Source organism: Ornithorhynchus anatinus, chromosome X1 (genome assembly GCF_004115215.2).
Source record: "Ornithorhynchus anatinus isolate Pmale09 chromosome X1, mOrnAna1.pri.v4, whole genome shotgun sequence".
NCBI lineage: Eukaryota > Metazoa > Chordata > Mammalia > Monotremata > Ornithorhynchidae > Ornithorhynchus > Ornithorhynchus anatinus.
In genome coordinates this window covers 14,174,126-14,192,102 of record NC_041749.1, presented here as the reverse complement: position 1 = coordinate 14,192,102, position 17,977 = coordinate 14,174,126, and the positions used below count along the sequence as shown (strand labels likewise).

The window sequence follows — 17,977 nt, the reverse complement described above, 5'->3', positions numbered from 1 at the left end:
CTGTTTGAGATACTGGGATAAACACTGATCTGCCCACTTCCTCCATGGCAATCTGCCCAGGTCACATAATGTCATTACTTCTCAGGTCTCTAAACCCTTCAAATGAAGGAGAAATGATGACGATTTCAGCAAACTGGAGATCTGACCCAGAGAATTGCTCTGCCTGATCACGACTCACAGAGGGATAATTCCTCAAAGATGGCAAGAGTTCTGGATCGAAGCCCGCTCATTAAGGCAAAGAGGAAGCAACACTTTAGCTTACTGAAAGGTCAACTAAGGCCCCAGGCTCAGGTTCAAATGCCCAGCTGAGTCATTAGCATCCTGGTCCTGTGGATTCCTGCCCTCACCTTTTGGCTGTAGGGGATCTCAATGGAGAGCAGTATCTCCTGTGGGGTGAGGATCATCTTTCTGAAGCCAGTAAAGAACGTGTGGTCCATCCGGACGGTTCTTCTCTTTCCTGGGCAGCAAGAACACATCTCAGGTGGGAGTGACAGAATCTGTCAGCTCGCCATCTAACCCCAGACCTTTGATGCCCAGGAGAATTTGAAATAAAACAAAATGTCCAGCCTGGCCGGGGAAGACCTCTTAGAGCAAACTGGATATGGATCCTCAGTACAAGGATCTCAAAGCATACGATTCGGTATCCCTCCACACCTAGGTCAAGGACCCTGCCAGATCACCGCAGCCCCTAAAGAAATCTAACCAACAGCAAGAAATCCCACATCCTTCCAGAAGCAAAGGGACAATTGGGTTTGGAAGACACACACTGACACTGAAAAGTGCCCACTCGGGTCCTTTAGGTTAGTTACAGGAAGGGTTTTCATTGTTATAATTCTCATCCTCCTCCTATTTGTGGCTCTGGGCTGGGCCTGTGACCCCAGTGGGGAAATCTGTCCCTGCTGACCCTCCCTTGATGGAGGCCAAAAAGGCCCAGGGTGGGCCCTGAAATCTGTCACTGGCTCAGAGTGGCCTTGAGTGTCTCAGCTCGCCCCAACATCACAAAGACAGACCAGGACCCCCCTCCACTTCTGCACCCCGAGAAACAGTCAGGGCTTCAGCCCAGTGGCGAGTTGATATGACTCACCTTTGGACACCAGCGTCAGTTTGGCTCCACTCGCCATGAACACGGGGTTGAAGTCTGAATTCGGACTGGCAGCTATGACGTTCCCTCCGATGGACTAGGAATGTGGGAGTACAGTAGGGAGTCAGGGCTCGTCCCTGGGGAATTGGGGTGGGAGCTGGTTGATGAGCTCAGGGCCATGAGGCCAGTCCACACAGGGAGCCCTCGGGACCCACACTCCGGCTACCCCACCCCCCACACAGAGAGGGCAGCAGCAGCAGCTGTAGAGACCCCGAGACCCCGTGATGTACTGAGGGAAGGTGAAAGAGTCCCAGGCGGGAGTTTGTTGCAGAGTTGTAACCAAGCGGTTCTGATTTCCATGCACTAGCCCACTGTCACGCTTTAGAGCTCTAAGCTAGATACTCACTGCGACGGATTTGACCTGCTTTCCAGAAAACCAGCGCATCTGCTCCAGGATGCCCTGGAACACCTCCGTCTTGTGGGCAGGGAGAGTGGCCACGGCTGCTTCCAGTGTCTCCTCCAAGGAGCTCAGTGTACAGGAGGCCCCAAAGGAGATGCCTGTGAGCAGAGAGACAGTGTCCCCTTCTGGGCCTCTAGTGCTTCCCAACACCTCCTTCACCTTCACCTGGCTGAGCTGGTGCCTGGCAGAGGTTTCAATAAACTCTCCTGTCTTGGATTGTTCAAGTCTAAACCTGTTCTGGGTAACAGTCAGAGAAAGTCTGGGGTGCCTTTCCAAGCCATGGTGGAAACAGGGAGTTAGTTCTCGGGAGGCCCACAAGTCCAGAAACAAGGCACAGGCATCGTGGGCTCTTCTAGTGGCCCAGACTCTGTCCAGAGGTAGGTTAATGCAACCCTCCCCTTATTAGGACACTGGGGCTACAGTGATTAAAAAATCTAAAGAGTTGTCATCAGATGTGTGGGTTTGTGGTCTGCTCCCATTACACAGAGGGAAGACTGAAGCTAGGGGACTTGCCCAAATTGAGGCGTTTCCCGGGGCACAGTGTGGGGATCTCTCTCACCCTCTGTTCCATGCTCCACAGCATTCAACTCGGGGATCCAGGCCGGACAAATTATGATCGGGAACACTTTGTTGCCAAACTTCATCTCAATCCCTGGAAGGGAAAGAAGCACAAACCCTTGCTTGGGTCCCAGGCCCATCTCGCTGGTCTCCTGACTGCCCAAGGCCCACAGTGCTCCAGGCCCAGGACAGGCCACAGACCTCATCCCAGACCCTTCCCCCACGGCACCGTGGGGCTCAGGCCTCCCCTTCCAGAAGTCCCTCGGTCACAGAGCAGCAACCACGTGGCAGCTGGGCTCCGAGTCAAGCTCAGTATCCTTCTGTGTCTCTGCCAGAACCAGATGTGGCTACCTGGGATGCAGGTTGACTCTGTGGACCTTGCCAGGTCAACGTCCAGAATGCTTACAACTTCCTACCGGTAAAGCCGTCAGATCCAGCACACAGAAGGAACATGAACCTCGGTAGCCTACTGAATGCCAAGGCCCAGTGGGGGTGGACTGGAGCTGATCTTGGCCTTCTCTGCTCCTCTCCCCATTTCCTCTTTTCAGCAGCACACCTTCTGAGGGCATCTGACTTCCCACCCAGCAGTTTGCCATAGAAGTGGCTAGAAAAAGAGCAGAGTTGCTCAAAAGCTCAGTGGGATTGTGGGGCTGGCTGAATTGGCATAACCGGGTTTGGGTCCTGACCCAGGCAGATACAGGAGCAACTCTGTGGCTCTGCAGATGAAGTCTTCTCTTACCCACTCTGGTGTTCCCCACCACCAGCACGGCATCCGGGTGCTGAGATTTGAGGTCCAGCAGCTCCTCCAGGGTGGCCGCCTGGATCCATGTGACGCGCTCCCCCTGGAAACGTAGCTGCCTCCGAGGGGTGTCTTTGAGCAGCTGGAATGGGATTTTACCTTACATTTCGCTGCAGTTGGGACCGGCCTTTGGCCGGCTCAGGAATCCCTGATCTTCCAACTGGACCAATTCACCCTCTCTCTCGGTTTTCCCAAGTGTCCTCAGGCCCTTGGGACATCGTCATTTAGTACCTGTCAAGCTTTCAGAGGAGGCAGGCTAGAATATTTACGTGAACAAGGCTAGAAGGGGTTTGGGTCATCAGGACTGCTGTTCAAAGGAAGCATTTATGTAGCTAGGAGGTGACCAGAGTGCAGAAGAAGGATTAAGCCGGAAAACTAGATAGGAAGGGTGGATTTTAGGTAGAGAACTGAGCCAAAAGATTTTAGGTTCGATGACAGTTGAGATGGAATTGCAGTGGTGGATTTGGAGATGGAAGCCCTGCCCGCAGGAACCGCACCACAAGAAAGGTTTTGCCCACAGTGTGGCCAGTTTGTGTAGGGAGCCTAGAGCAGAGGGAGAGGTCAAGAGGACAGGGAACAGAGAGGTTGGGTGGGGCAAAGGTTGATAAGTATCAGGAGTTATTGGTGGCCCTAGATCGGATTGAGGTGAGGGTGAGACATCCAAGTTGAGAAGGCTGATGGACTGCAGGAAAAGCAGGCAGGGCAGAGCATAGGTGGGTGATAGCAGAACACAGAGCCTATTCTTCAGAGCTCAGTAGACTCTGGCTACAAATTGGCCCTGGGCAAGGAGCAGAGCTGGGAAGTGGTCCCTGTTAAACCGACCAGGGAGCGGGGGTTGGGAAGGAGTTTCTACAGGTACCAGTCTCCCTGGACTGAGCTACAGCTGTCAGAACCACAATCTTCATCCACCCAAGTCCCATAGGCTCATTCCTGTCCCACGGAAGATTCCCTACCAGCAGCTCCGGTGGGAAGATGGGCTCCTGAGTGGGATCTAAGGGCAGGAATTCTCCAGGATTGAACAAGGATGGCGAGAGTGTGACCTGCCAGAGCAAAGGGATCGGTGGAGTTAGCGTCCTCGGGTCCTACTGACAATTTTAAGTCAATTATCGTCTATTTCCTGCCGAAGACCCATTCTCCTCCCCTACCCCAAAGAAGACACTACCCCTACTTAGGCCAGACCTGGGGAAAGAACGTGAGGCAAAAGTGGGAAATGATTTAGAAGCCAGTGTTTGACTATTCCCACCCGGGACTTACAGTTTCTATTATTATTTATTATTACATGAAGCAACAGGAAGCCACCCTGTAGATTCTGCAATTTCTTCTCTCTCCCTGGCCCATCTGGCAGCTGGCACAGCTGCACCCTGCCAACGCAGGCAACCGGGAAACAGCACAGCCTCGTGGCAAGGGGTGAAAGGGAGGACCTGGGTCCGCCTACCGTACTCTTTTCCTCTTTGTTCAGGCAGCAGTTTGGGTCCTTCCCCTGTCCCCCACAACATCCTCTGTCCTGAAAAGACAAATATCCAAATGGGGAAATGGTTATTTGCTCTAAGATTTTTGCCCTGCTACATGGCCCTACCTGACCCCTGCTTTTGATCTAGAACAACAAAGAATAAAGGAGAAGAAACCCCCACCCATTCTTCCCCACTCCCCAGCCAGGAATTCCCTGGCACATGTTTTCCCTTTAGGAAAGATTTCCCTCTTGTGAAGCCATTCCTCCTCCCCTCAAACTGCTCTCCCCCAGACTCCGCCCGTGGCCTTCTCTCCTTGCTTGCCTTCTGGGGCTTCCGACAAAGGGCACCCACAAGGACTGGGAGAGCCAACTGAGTACTTCCCATCTGGGTTGATGCAAATGTTAAAAGGTAGGGCAGCAGGACAGAAAATGTTCCCTCCGTACTCTGCCATTCCTTCCAAATGCCCCTGTCACAGGACACATTGGTACAGGTCCTGGGGACTTGGGAAAATTCACCAACGAAACTATTACTAATTGTGGGTATATTTACTTGCTAACGAGAACCTTGGACTTTATCTGAAGTCAAGAAATCCCGACTCTGCTTTGAGTCCATGCCAACCCTTCCCCACGCTGCTGTTGTTGCTCCTGCTGCTGACGATTAAGGCACTTACTTTAGCAAAGGTCCCGAAGCCCTCCAGGATGGGTCTGTATCCCGTGCAGCGGCACAGGTTCCCTGATGGCCGGGGAAAAGAAAGACGTTAGTGGAGATGCCAGAGAAGTTGGAGCAGAAAATACAGAGCCCGGACTAGGGAGGGTGGGAGTTTGGACTATGTAATTGCCAACTTGCTGCCTCTTGGTATTTTCACAGTTCTATCTCCCACTCCAAATCCTGCTTTCTCCCAAGTATAAACTTCTCATCCTTTGTCAGGAGTTGTCGGTTGTTTCTGACTCCGGAAAACTCCCTCCAAGTGTCAAGGGGCTGCCTCAGGCCCAGGGCCCAGTTACCTTGGAAAGCATTCTCGATCTCCTCCATGGAGGGCTTGGGGTTATTCCGCAGCAGCGTGTACATGCTCATGACAATGCCCGGGGTGCAGAACCCGCACTGGGAGCCGTGGCTTTTGGAAATCCTCTCCTAAAGGGGAAAGTCAAGCAAATGTCAGTAATAACTAGGGTCCTAATTTCCACTATCCCCGAGAACTATCCTTCCATCCAGAGTGACCTATCAGCAATCCCTGTCGGTGGGGAGGCAGTTCTGAAACAGAACATGGAAGTAGCTCAGGGAAAAAGAAAGGGGACTATAAGAACTGAAGTAGGCTTGGTACATTTCTATTTGCAGCTGGAGAACTGTTTCAGAGGGAGACTACCATCATGCAGTAGGATTTGGGAAATGATGGAGTCACACCGCCACTGGTCAGTGGAACTGGGGCAATGTAACTCTGCTGTCCAGAGCTGAGTTCAGAGCAGCCCGTTCTGAGAGTCCACTGTCCCACACCAGAACAGTTGGAAAGGAAGGCTCAGCTTGGAACCATTTCCATGTTCAATCATAGCCTCCGCCAAAAGGAAGGGGTCCCTGCTTCCTTGAAAAAGGGAAGGTATGTCCCCCAGTTAGCAGGACAGAAACCCAATGTGAAAGAAACTAATTCTTTCTTTCATCTGCAGGTTTCAAAGCAAGACATGAACCCTAATTAATGCTCAGCCTGCAGAAAGGTGATTGTGAGGAGCCCCCCTTTGCTGATGAAGAAGCTGAGCTATGAAGAGGTCAAGAAGCATTCCCAATCAGTGTCTGTGCCTGGATTAAGCCTCAGACAAAGCCTTTCCTGAGTCTGTAGTTTACTGACACATCAGAAAGGAATAATAATTATGGCATTTGTTAAGTGCTTAATATGTGCAAAGCACTGTTCTAAGCTCTGGGGAGGATACAAGGTGATCAGGTTGTTCCACGTGGGGCTCACAGTCTTCATCCCCATTTTACAGATGAGGTAACTGAGGCACAGAGAAGTTAAGTGACTTCCTCCAAAGTCACACAGCTGGCAAGTGGCTGAAGTGGGATTTGAACCCATGACCTCTGACTCCCCAGCCCGTGCTCTTTCCACTGAGCCACTTATTGGCACTATGTTTCCCTTGGCCTCCCGTGGCAGGATGGACTGCAGGGTGGCTGAGGAAACAGGCTTCCCTGAACACATGGGGAGCAATGGCTGTCAAAAGCACATCCAGCCACAAAGCAAGGGCTCAGCTTCCATGGGCCCTTCCGATTGGGACTAGTGGCCACTGTAAAGCCACACTTGCACACATGGAAAATTATCTCTCCTCAACAGAATCATCTTTAAATTCAAAGGGGATGTGGAAGGAGATGCAGACAGGCAGAGGACAGAGGCATAGAGTTTGTTTGTGGGGGCTGAGGGGGATGAAGGGGACAGACAGAAGGACAGTTTCTAGGTCAGAAACTGAGGGCCCAGTTCTGACATGCTTTGTGATGGAGGAAAATGTCTCATAACTGATCTGAGCTTCGCGTTAACCAAATGAATGACAGTGAAGGCTCATCAATCAATCAATCAATCAGTCAATCATGTTTCTTAAGCACTTACTGTATGCAGAGCTCTGTAATAAGCACTTGGGAAAGTACAATGTAATAGAGTTGGTAGACCCATTCGCTGCCCATAAAGAGCTTACGGTCTAGAAAACTCGTTAATGGTTCCCAGAGACACCGAGAGCCCAGTGAGATTAATAAAGAGTATCAAGATCTAGTGAAAAGAGCAAGGGTCCGAGAGCCAGAGTACATGACTTCTAATCCTGCCTATACCATGGGCAAATCACTTAACTCCTCTGTGCTTCAGGTTCCTCATCTGGAAAATGGAGGTTAAATAACTGTTCTCCCTCCACTTCAGAACGTGGAGCCCATGAAGGACAGGGACTATGTTCATCCTGATTAACTTGTAACTACCACAGGGCCTAGCGAAGTGCTTCGCATGTACTAAATGCTTAGCAAATAACAGTATTATTACTGTTATAAGGGTCTTGGAGGACTTAGGAAGAAAGGCCATGAGGTTGGGAGCATACGATTCCCTTCAGTGGGTGACTCTGGCTCACAATCATTCAAGCCTGTCATAATCCAGGAGACACACAGAAACCTCCAGCCCCTTCTTTCTCTAAGAAGAGCCAAGGGCTCTGCAGGCATGATCTCAGGAAGACTCCCAGCATCCTGGGAGGTGGACAGGTAGGGGACATTTTGTCAATGGGGAAACAGCCCCAGTGAGAATGGGTGATCTTTTTAATAGACCAGGAAAAGCCAAGGGGTCCAGTGTGAGATATGGTTCCCCATGGAGGCTCCCACCCTAAGAACTTTGCATCTCACCATTTGGTTTTCAGATCCAAATCCCAGCCCAACTCACCTGCACGGGATGGATTTTGGTCTTGGTGCTTCCGATCCCTTCCACAGTCGTCACGGCGATATGGTGCAGGGAGCAGATGGGGGCCAGGCAAGCATTGACAGTGAAGTGGCTGGACGCCAGGCTAAGGGGGGTTTGTTGCCATTGCTTGAAAGCTGATCACCACATTGGCCAGAGGGAGGAAGCCACCACAGATTTGAATGACACCATTATAATTCCCCAACACGCTCACCACAATTCCCCATCGTCTACATCACAATTTGCCAATCGTCCTCACCCCAGTTCCCTGCTCTCGTCATGACCCTTGTACAATGCAGAATGCCCTGGTTGGTCACATCTCACTCCCAGCCCGTGATATGGAATGTGGGAGTCTCAAAGTCCTCAACTTCATTGAAGGGAGCAAGAAAGGAAGGAAGGGAAACTTCCTGCCAGACCTCTGTTACTTGGGACCGATCCTGCCCTCTTGATCACCAGCATTTGTTGAGCACTTACTGAGCGCTAGACATTGGATCAAGCACTTGAGAGAGTGCAAAAGTAGCAAGACACAAGTTCTCTGCAGCATGACATAGTGGATAGAGCATGGGCCTGGGAGTCAGAAGACCCTGGGTTCTAAGCCCAGATCCACCACTTGTCTGCTGTGTGACCTTAAGCAAGTCACTTCACTTCTCTGTGCCTCAGTTACCTCATCTGTAAAATGGGGATTGAGTATGCCCCATGTGGGCCAGGGAGTGTGTCCAACCCGATTTCCCTGTAACCACCCCACCACTTAGTACAGTGCTTCGCACATAATAGTGCTTAACAAATACCATAATTATTATTAGTATTATTCTCTGCCTTCAAGCTTGAAATGCACTGTGTCTCAGCTCCTCACTGTCCATTCCTGGGGACCTCCCTGTTTAACCTTCTACCCTGACTCCATTTCTGCACTCATCCCTATGGGAAGGGAAGCATGAAAATCACGAGGTAAGAAGGAACCCCCCGGCCCCTGCCCAGACACAGCAGAGGGTGGTGATATAATCAGCTTCAACAACCTCATCCAGGATCCATGTTTGCTCAGGAGCAAGAGCACTGTTGTTACTTTTATACACACACACACAAACACACACACAATCCTGTTATGTTGAAGTTGTACATGAGACCACCGCAAAGGATACACAACTCTGTTCTGTAGCCGGTCAAACTTGGACAGCATCACAGTGCAGGCCCCGCAGAATCCTGTTCCACAGCCCAGTTTGGTCCCATTCAAACCCACTAGATAACAACGTTAAGGAGAGGAGACTCGAGGCTAAAGGAGAGGATTCCTTTGGTGAGAGCTTTCTGTCCATCTACAGTTCTGTGACTGTACAAGAAGCTCCTCCTACTTGGGAATTGAATGGGAGAATTCACTCCAGGTCTCTGCTGGGGTTTACTCTGGAGGAATGAGGCTCTGATCTGCTCTAATCTCCCCTCCAGGCCCTGGAGTCACGAGTTAGAAGGGGGAAGGACAAGATGGCAGACCCCACCTACCAAGGCCTAGTCCAGGCCAAGACCTAAACTCTGGGAAAAATCCCTTTAAACCCATCCTGCATTTGTTCAAAAACCCTGGACCACAGTACCCTGCCATCCCCCTAAAAGCACCCCCTTCTCCCCACCCAGCTTTCCTCCTCTTCAGGCTGTGTGGATACGTTTTCTGCGAAGGTAAACCAACAGAGTTGTTTCTGGGTCTGCATTCTTCTCCACCACCTGAGATGACAGAAAGAAAAGGGGTAAAGGGGTCACATACATAAATCTGAAACTGTTGTAGGGGGAGGCCCCCCTCGCTGAGATGGCCCGGGCCTGGGCCCATGCCCCCCAAATGAAGGAGACCCCTGTGAGGTGGCGAGGGGCTGCTGACTTGGAGCAGCCCGGTTTAACCTGGGGTATTTAGGCGCTAAGAATTTCTTCCAGGTCAGCCTGCTTTCCCTGCAGAGGTCATCTCTGCTGTCCGGCACCAGGCTTATGCATATGAAACCTGTTTCAGGGGCAGCTATTCCCACTGGAGTTCTATGGCACATTCCACTGGATGCCCTCAACCTGATTTGTAGGTTTCTGCCTGTGTTTTTGAGCTTAGCGACTAAGTCAGTTGTCTAGGTTAGAAATTAAGCTGTGAACTAAGGTTACTAATCATGAGCCTGAGTTTAGTTTTTCTGGGCTTTGAGATCATGAGGCAGATAGCTGGCTTCAAGCACCTTGGAGACCTCCTTGTCCTCTCTGTCTGTCTACTCCTCCCTGCTTGGGCTCTGCTGGGTAGTAGAGTGGCCATGTGTCCAGTTTTATACAGGACTGTCTGATTTTCAGCTGGTCTGTCTCCTACATGTTTGGATGCAGCACATGCCCCCTTTTTTTTTTTTTTTAATGGCATTTGTTAAGCACTTACTATGCATCAGCACTCTTCTAAGGGCTAGGATAGTTACAGGATAATCATCATCAATGGTATTTACTGAGTGATTACTCTGGGCAGAGCACTGTGTTAAGCACTTGGGAGACTACAATGCAACAGAGTTGGCAGACATGTTCCCTGTCCCCAATGAATTTACTGGACACGGTTCCTGTCCCATATAGGGATCACAGCCTAAGTTGGAAGGAGGAGGATTTAATTTCCATTTTACGAGGTCACACAGCAGACCAGTGGTAGAGCCACGAATAGAAACCAGGTTCTCTGACACCCAGACCCATGCTCTTGCCCCGAGGCCATGCTGCTTCTCTTTCTGATCGATATTTTTATTTTTAGTTGTGCATCCAGGCTCCCTTCTGCCAATTTTCAGAGCTTGGAAACGGTGGTTGTTAAGTGAACCCAGTGACTCTAGAGTAGAAGTGTGGCCTCGTAGCTAGAGCCCAGATCTGCGGGTCAGAAGGACCTGGGTTCTAACCCTGACTCTGCCACTTGTCTTCTGTGTGGTCTTGGTCAGGTCAGTTCACTTCTCTGTGTCTTCGTTACCTCCTCTGTAAAATGGGGATTAAGACTCTGAGCCCTACATGGGACAGGGACTGGGTCCAACACAATTTGCTTGAATCCACCCCATTGCTTAGTATAGGGCCTGGCATATAGCAAACATTTAAAAAGTTCCACAATTATTATTATCATTATCGTTATAGACTAAGTTTGAGGATTTCCACAGAAGGTTCTATGTGATATCATTACATGACATTGTGCAACATGTGTAACACACACAGTATAACATTTCTGATTCTTCCCCACTGCCAGTATTTGCAAGGGTTCCACAGTGTTTTTCTGAACTTTCTTCTACAATGCGTTAATGAAACTTGATCCTTTGAAATGATCCCAATAAACAGCGGTTTATGGGCTCATCCCAACTGTTCTCAGGAAACTTTATATTGCTCTAAACTGTCAACTCATTATGAGCGGGAAATGTGTTTTCTAATTCTGTTGTACTCTCCCAAACACTTATTTCAGTGCTCGGCACATAATAAATGCTCAAGAAATCGTATTTATTGCTTCCTGAATTCAGTGCATTTTACTAAACAATCGGGAGAGTATAATGCAGCAATATAACAGATATATTCCCTGCCCATAACAAGCTTACAGTCTAGAGTGGGAGACGGGCATTAATATAAATAAATCACAGATATGTACATAAGCGTTATGGGACTAGGCAGAGGTGGAATAAGTCAGGGCGAGGCAGAAAGTAGTGGGAAAAGAGGAAATGAGGACAATCAGGGAAGACCTCTTGGAGGAGGAGACATGCCTTTAATGAAGCCTTAAAGGTGGGGAGAGTGATCATCTGTTTAATTTAAAGAGGAAGGTATTTCCAGGCCAGAGACAGGATGTGGGCAAGAGGTCGGCAAGGCAGATGAGATCGAGGAACGGTGAGTAGGCTTGCATCAGAGGAGTGAAGTGTGCAGGCTAGGTTGTAGTAGGAGAGTAGCAAGGTGAGGTAGGAGGGGGCACTTGCCCCCTCAGTAAATACCACTAATAAATACCATACCTGCTCAATCAATACCATCGCTTGATTAACTGAGGTCCCCAGACTTTCCAAGAAGGGGGGCGGCACCGGGGAAGGGGGAGAAGGGGCTTGGAGGTGAAAGTCATGTGATGCGACCCAGACCATCCCAGGTCCCAAGGTGAGGAAGGTCTCTGCACCCTGCCTTTCCCAGCAGCAGTTCATTCATTCATTCATTCATTCATTCATTCATTCCATTGTATTTATTGAGCGCTTGCTCTGTGCAGAGCACTGTAATAAGCACTTAGGAAAGTACAATGCAATAAATTGGAAAGAGCACGGGCTTTGGAGTCAGGGCTCATGAGTTCGAATCCCAGCTCTGCCACTTGTCGGCTGTGTGACTGTGGGCAAGTCACTTCACTTCTCTGTGCCTCAGTTCCCTCATCTGTAAAATGGGGATTAAGACTGTGAGCCTCACGTGGGACAACCTGATTCCCCTATGTCTACCCCAGCGCTTAGAACAGTGCTCGGCACATAGTAAGCGCTTAACAAATACCAACATTATTAAATTGTGGCATTCCCTGCCCACAACGAGCTTACAGTCTAGAGGGGGGGGGGAAACAGACATCAATACAAATAAATCAAATTACAGATATATACATAAGTACTGTGAGGCTGGGAGCGGGGAAGAACTAAAGGAGCAAGTCAGGGTGATGCAGAAAGGAGTGGGAGATGAGGAAAAGTGGGGCTTAGGCTGGTAAATCCTCTTGGAGGAGATGTACCTTCAATAAGGCTTTGAAGGGGAGGAGAGTAATTGTCTGTCGGATTTGAGGAGAGAGGGCAGGCCAGAGGCAAGACGTGGGGTAGGGGTCGGCGGTAAGACAGGCGAGGTAGAGGCATAGTGAGAAGTTAAACACTAGAGGAGTGAAGGCGTGGGCTCGATTGCTGGAGATAAGCAAGGTGAGGTAGAAGGGAGCACGGTAATGGAATTCTTTGGTGAGGAGTTTTTGCTTGATACAGAGGTGGATGGGCAATCACTGGGGTTTTTTGAGGAGAGGAGTGACATGTCCTGAACATTTTCATAGAAAAATGATCTGGGCAGCAGAGTGAAGTGTGGACTGGAGTAGAGAGAGACAGAAGGCAGGGAGATCGGCAAGGAGGCCGATGCAGTAGTCCGGGCGGGATAGGACGAGTGATTGTATTAACATGGTAGAGAGGAAAGGGCAGATTTTATTCATGTTGTGAAGGTGGGACTGACAAGATTTGGTGACAAGTTGAATGATGGAGAGAAGTCAAGGATAACGCCAAGGTTACAGGCTTGAGAGACAGGAAGGATGATGGTGCCGCCTACACTGATGGGAAAATCGGGGAGGGACAGGGTTTGGGTGGGAAGATAAGGAGCTCTGTTTTGGACATGTTAAATTTACGTTTCCGCCTGCACCCCGAGCTGGGCAATGCCGCGTTCATCAATCAGGCCGGGACCACAGGGCATGAGTTTCGCTCCAGGGAGATAGTGGAGGTAGACAAACGGAGAGTGGAGGCAGGCAGGTAGAGAAGAAAATTAACTGAGACTCTCCTTGCGGTTTCATTTGGGAACTGATTAATAATAATAATAATAATGCTAGTATCTGTAAAGCGCTTACTATGTGCCAGGCACTCTACCAAGCGCTGGGAGGGATACGAGCAAATCGAGTTGGACATTTGAGGCTCACAGTTTCAATCCCCATTTTACAGATGAGGTAACTGAGGAACAGAGAAGTGAAGTGACTCGCCCAAGGTCACACACCAGACAAGTGTCGGAGCCCGGATTAGAACCCCTGACCTTCTGACTCCCAGGCCCCTGCTCTATCCACTAGGCCGTGCTGCTTCTATTAGCAGGAAGCTGCTGCTTTGAACTGCCTTTCATCTCTTTCGGAAGCATGAGTCAGCCAGCCATCAGTTTGTGCTGAAAAGTGGCCTGGCTGCTGCAGAAGTTACATGCAAATTGTGACATCTCAGAGTTTAATTAATCCCCAGATACTTGAAAATTTCAGTGCAGAAGATTAACTAACCCATCTGGCCACTGGAAGGAGCCAGACCATAAGGAGGTTTGGAGGACTGGGGGCAAGACTGGGAGAAGCGGGGGGAACGGTTGGGCTCTAGCGATCGCATCACATGATGGGGGAAGGAGAGGAGGAGGAGGAGGAGGAGGAGGAGGAGGGGGAAGCAGGTCTAAGTAAGAAAGTAATTCCACCCTTTGGCCTCCAGATTGATAGGTCCTGGACAACCTCAGAAGTCAAAAACACGATCGTTGTGCACATCACAGCCCTTCTGATAGTGGTCAAGTACTGTGACGGGGGGTGATTTGCATGACAATCCCGTTGTTGATTTAGGAGGTTGTCCGGATGACCTATCAAGCCTATCAACCGGGAAGCGAAGGGGTTAAATTACTCTCCTCTCTCCTCTCAGGCCTCCCCCTAATCTGACGCAATCCCCCTTCCACATCCACTCCCCTCCCCCTGCAGAATTTACAGTCTTGTCCCTCACTAGCTCAGGTTTCAGAATGAGTCAGTTATACAGCTGTGCTGAAATGATCAAGCACTTGGAAATTAATTAAACTCTGGCTTCTACAGATTATCAATTGTTTTATCCTGATTAGGTGACTTGCTCTTCTCTCACTACACCCTAGCTAGCAATAATAATAATAATAATTGTGGTATTTGTTAAGCACTTACTATGTGCCAAGCAAAGTTCTAAGCGCTGGGGGAGATACAGGGTGATCAGGTTGTCCCACGTGGGTCTCGCAGTCTTCATCCCCATTTTCCAGATGAGGTCACTGAGGCCCAGAGAAGTGAAGTGACTTGTCCAAAGTCACACAGCTGACAAGTGGCAGAGCCGGGATCAGAACCAAAGACCTCTGACTCCCAAGCCCGGGCTCTTGCCACTGAGCCACGCTGCTTCTCAATCTCACTCTCACCTCCACCTCAACCCCCACCAATGACGCTTTCTCAAGCATTTAGTGCAATGCTCTGCACTCTGTAAATGCTCATTAAATAAGACTAATAATAATGATGATGATGGTATTTGTTAAGCGCTTACTATGTGCCGAGCATTATTCTAAGCCCTGGGGTAGATACAAGGGAATCAGGGTGTTCCACGTGGGGCTCACAGTCTTAATCCCCATTTTAAAAATGAGGGAACTGAGGCACAGAGAAGTTAAGTGGCTTATCCAAGGTCACCCTGCAGCAGACAAGTGGCAGAACCGGGATTAGAACCTGCATCCCCTGACTCCCAAGCCCTTGTTCTTTCCGCTAAATCACTCTGCTTTCTATGGTGCACTTATGGTATGCAAAGGACTGTACTAAGCGCAGGGAGAGTACAATATCACAATATAACAGATACATTCCCTGCCCACTACTCAACTGAGTTTGGCATGGGACTGCTTCTAGGAGAAAAGGGAGTTGAAGGAAGAGAACTTACTACACATAGTGGATAGAGAAGCAGCATGGCTCAATGTAAAGAGCCCGGGCTTGGGAATCAGAGGTCACGGGTTTGAATCCCTGCTCTGCCGCTTGCCAGTTGTGTGACTTTGGGCAAGTCACTTAACTTCTCCGAGCCTCCGTTACCTCATCTGTAAAATGGGGATTAAAACTGTGAGCCCCATGTGGGACAACCTGTTTACCTTGTATCCCCTCAGCGCTGAGAACAGTGTTTTGCACAGAGTAAGCGTTTAACAGATACCACCATTATTATTATTTTTATCCTCTCTTCAAAATTTCTCCCTTCCCCAGCCCCGTGGGACCGAGGACTGAGCCTCGGATCTCTTACTTTTTGTTTTCTTTTATAGCATTTGTTAAGTGCTCACTCTATGCCTGGCACTTTTACTAAGCCCTAGGGTAGATATAAGATTGGACACAGTCCTTGTCCCACATAATGTCCCCAGTCTTAATTGCTATATTACAGATGAGAAAACTGAGACCCAAAGAATAATAATTATGGTACTTGTTAAGTGCTTACTATGTGTCAACACAAGGTAATAAGGTTGGACACAGTCCCTGTCCCACATGGGGCTCACAGTCTTCATCCCTATTTTAAAGTTGAGAAGTTAAGTGACTTACCCAAGATCACTGAGCAGACAAGTGGCAGAGCCAGGATTAGAACCGAGGTCCTCTGACTCCTAGGCCCATGTTTTTCTCGTAGACCATGTTGCTTCCAAGGCTAATTCTAGTGTTCTTGCACTGGATTTTCCCCTGCTTGGAAGCTCCTTAAAGCTGACAGATCTGGGGGCCTGCCTGCCTCTCCCACCTCTAAAATCAGCTTTGTTCAATCAATCGATCAATCACTGGTGTTGATTGAGTGCTTACTAATAATAATAATGTTGGTATTTGTTAAGTGCTTACTATATGCCGAGCACCATTCTAAGCACTGGGGTAGATACGGGGTAATCAGGTTGTCCCACGTGAGGCGCACAGTCTTAATCCCCATTTTAATAATGTTGGTATTTGTTAAGCGCTTACTATGTGCAGAGCACTGTTCTAAGCGCTGGGATAGATACAGGGTAATCAGGTTGTCCCACGTGAGGCTCACAGTTAATCCCCATTTTACAGATGAGGCAACTGAGGCATAGGGAAGTTAAGTGACTTACCCACAGTCACACAGCTGACAAGTGGCAGAGCCGGGATTCGAACTCATGACCTCTGACTCCCAAGCCCCTGCTCTTTCCACTGAGCCATGCTGCTTCCCTTATACTGAGGCACCGAGAAGTGAAGTGACTTGCCCGAAGTCACACAGCTGAGAGGTGGTGGAGCCGGGATTAGAACCCATGACCTCTGACTCCTAAACATGTGCTCTTTCCACTGAGCCACGCTGCTTTTGCAGAGTATTGTACTAAATGCTTGAGAGAATTAACAGGATTAACAGATACATTCCCTGCCCATAACATTCATTCTTTTTTCCAACTCAGTTTGTTCCTTCTCCCGTTCCAGCGTCCTGCCCTTCCTCTTTTTGTTGCAGGTGTTGCCCTGTTATCTTGCCCTGACTGAGCTGTCCTTGCAGAGTTGTGTCCTGTTGGCTTCCTTTACTTGTGATTTTCCTCCTTCCCACATTAGCTACAGAGACCTCAGGATTCAAATGAGCAAATGCATTACAAAGAGCATTTAGGACCACGCTTCACTGAAATGATGACATCATCAGAGACACTTCTAGTGTCTTGACTTTGAGTAGAAAAACCCAGGAGATAGAGCTGAAAATCTGCTGGGACTGCACCCAAGATTTAAATGGGGGAAATGAAAACCTCTAAGGATGCCAGTGTTGCCTACTATCCAAAGAAGCAATCTCAGAAATTTCAGATCTGGGCTGGGCCAATCTAGCTTCTTGCATGAAAAAGGGCCGGTGTCTTTGGGGACAATATGCCCGTGAACAGATAACCCTAGTGCAATCCTGGGCTCCTGGGTACAGGAAGTTGTTTCGGAATCGATGAGTTTTGTGGGGAAATGCAGAGTGTCAATCCATCAAGCGATTAATCGCATTAATGAGTGAGTATCCTTCCTTGCGAAGCAGCGTGGTTCAGTGGAAAGGGCACGGGTTTAGGAGTCAGAGGTCTTGGGTTCTAATCCCGGCTCCGCCGCTTGTCAGCTGTGTGACCTTGGGCAAATCACTTAACTTCTCTGTGCCTCAGTTACCTCATCTGGAAAATGGGGATTAAGACTGTGAGCCCCGCGTGGGACCTGATTACCCTGTATCTACCCCAGCGCTTAGAACAGTGCTCAGCACATAGTAAGAGCTTAACAAATACCAGTATTATTAATGAGCGAGTATCCTTGCGCAGAGCACTGTATTAAGCACTTGGGAGAGCACAACAATATAACAGACACGTTCCCTGCTCACAGTCTAGAGGGAGAGATCGACATTACAGCTTACAGTCTAGAGGGGGAGACAGACATTAATATAAGTTAATAAAGTACAGTTATGTACGTAAGTGCCGTGGCTTCCCCTACCTTCTTGCCGTTCACAAAGAAAACCAGCTCGTCCGCCGCCATCCTCACAGACTCGGTTCAAAAGCCGCAGGAAGTTCTCACTTGAGGGTCATGGATGAATAATAACATGAACATGTGATATTCAAGTCAAAATGAAACTAAACTGTCCAATGGGATCCAAGTAATCGACTGCGTAAAAAATTGGCAAGCATTCACACAGATTGTGAAATCTTAATTAAACGCTAGTAGTTCTACACAGTATACCCACATCAGAAGAGCGTATACCAAAAAAATGAGGTAAACACAGTTATCAGGAATATCGGTTTTCACATTTTCTTCATCCCACTGAAAAATATTATTTTTACTTTC

At 49.0% G+C, this 17,977-nt stretch overlaps 1 protein-coding gene across 1 annotated transcript in view; it reads right to left on the bottom strand.

Moving 5' to 3' along the window:
• LOC100078307 (xanthine dehydrogenase/oxidase-like) overlaps positions 1-17,729 on the bottom strand; it is a 52,014-nt gene extending 34,285 nt beyond the window's left edge. The window contains exons 1-13 of the mRNA XM_029049799.2: positions 17,630-17,729; positions 9,399-9,456; positions 8,889-8,985; positions 7,738-7,846; positions 5,354-5,480; positions 5,020-5,081; positions 4,334-4,402; positions 3,852-3,938; positions 2,839-2,980; positions 2,101-2,193; positions 1,488-1,639; positions 1,085-1,178; positions 348-457 (exon numbers count right to left, since the gene is read on the bottom strand). Coding sequence (XP_028905632.1) covers positions 348-457; positions 1,085-1,178; positions 1,488-1,639; positions 2,101-2,193; positions 2,839-2,980; positions 3,852-3,938; positions 4,334-4,402; positions 5,020-5,081; positions 5,354-5,480; positions 7,738-7,846; positions 8,889-8,985; positions 9,399-9,456; positions 17,630-17,671 — 1,242 coding nt within the window. The 5' untranslated portion in view covers positions 17,672-17,729. The remainder of the gene's footprint in view (positions 1-347; positions 458-1,084; positions 1,179-1,487; positions 1,640-2,100; positions 2,194-2,838; positions 2,981-3,851; positions 3,939-4,333; positions 4,403-5,019; positions 5,082-5,353; positions 5,481-7,737; positions 7,847-8,888; positions 8,986-9,398; positions 9,457-17,629) is intronic.
• Between the last annotated feature and the right edge of the window lie 248 nt (positions 17,730-17,977).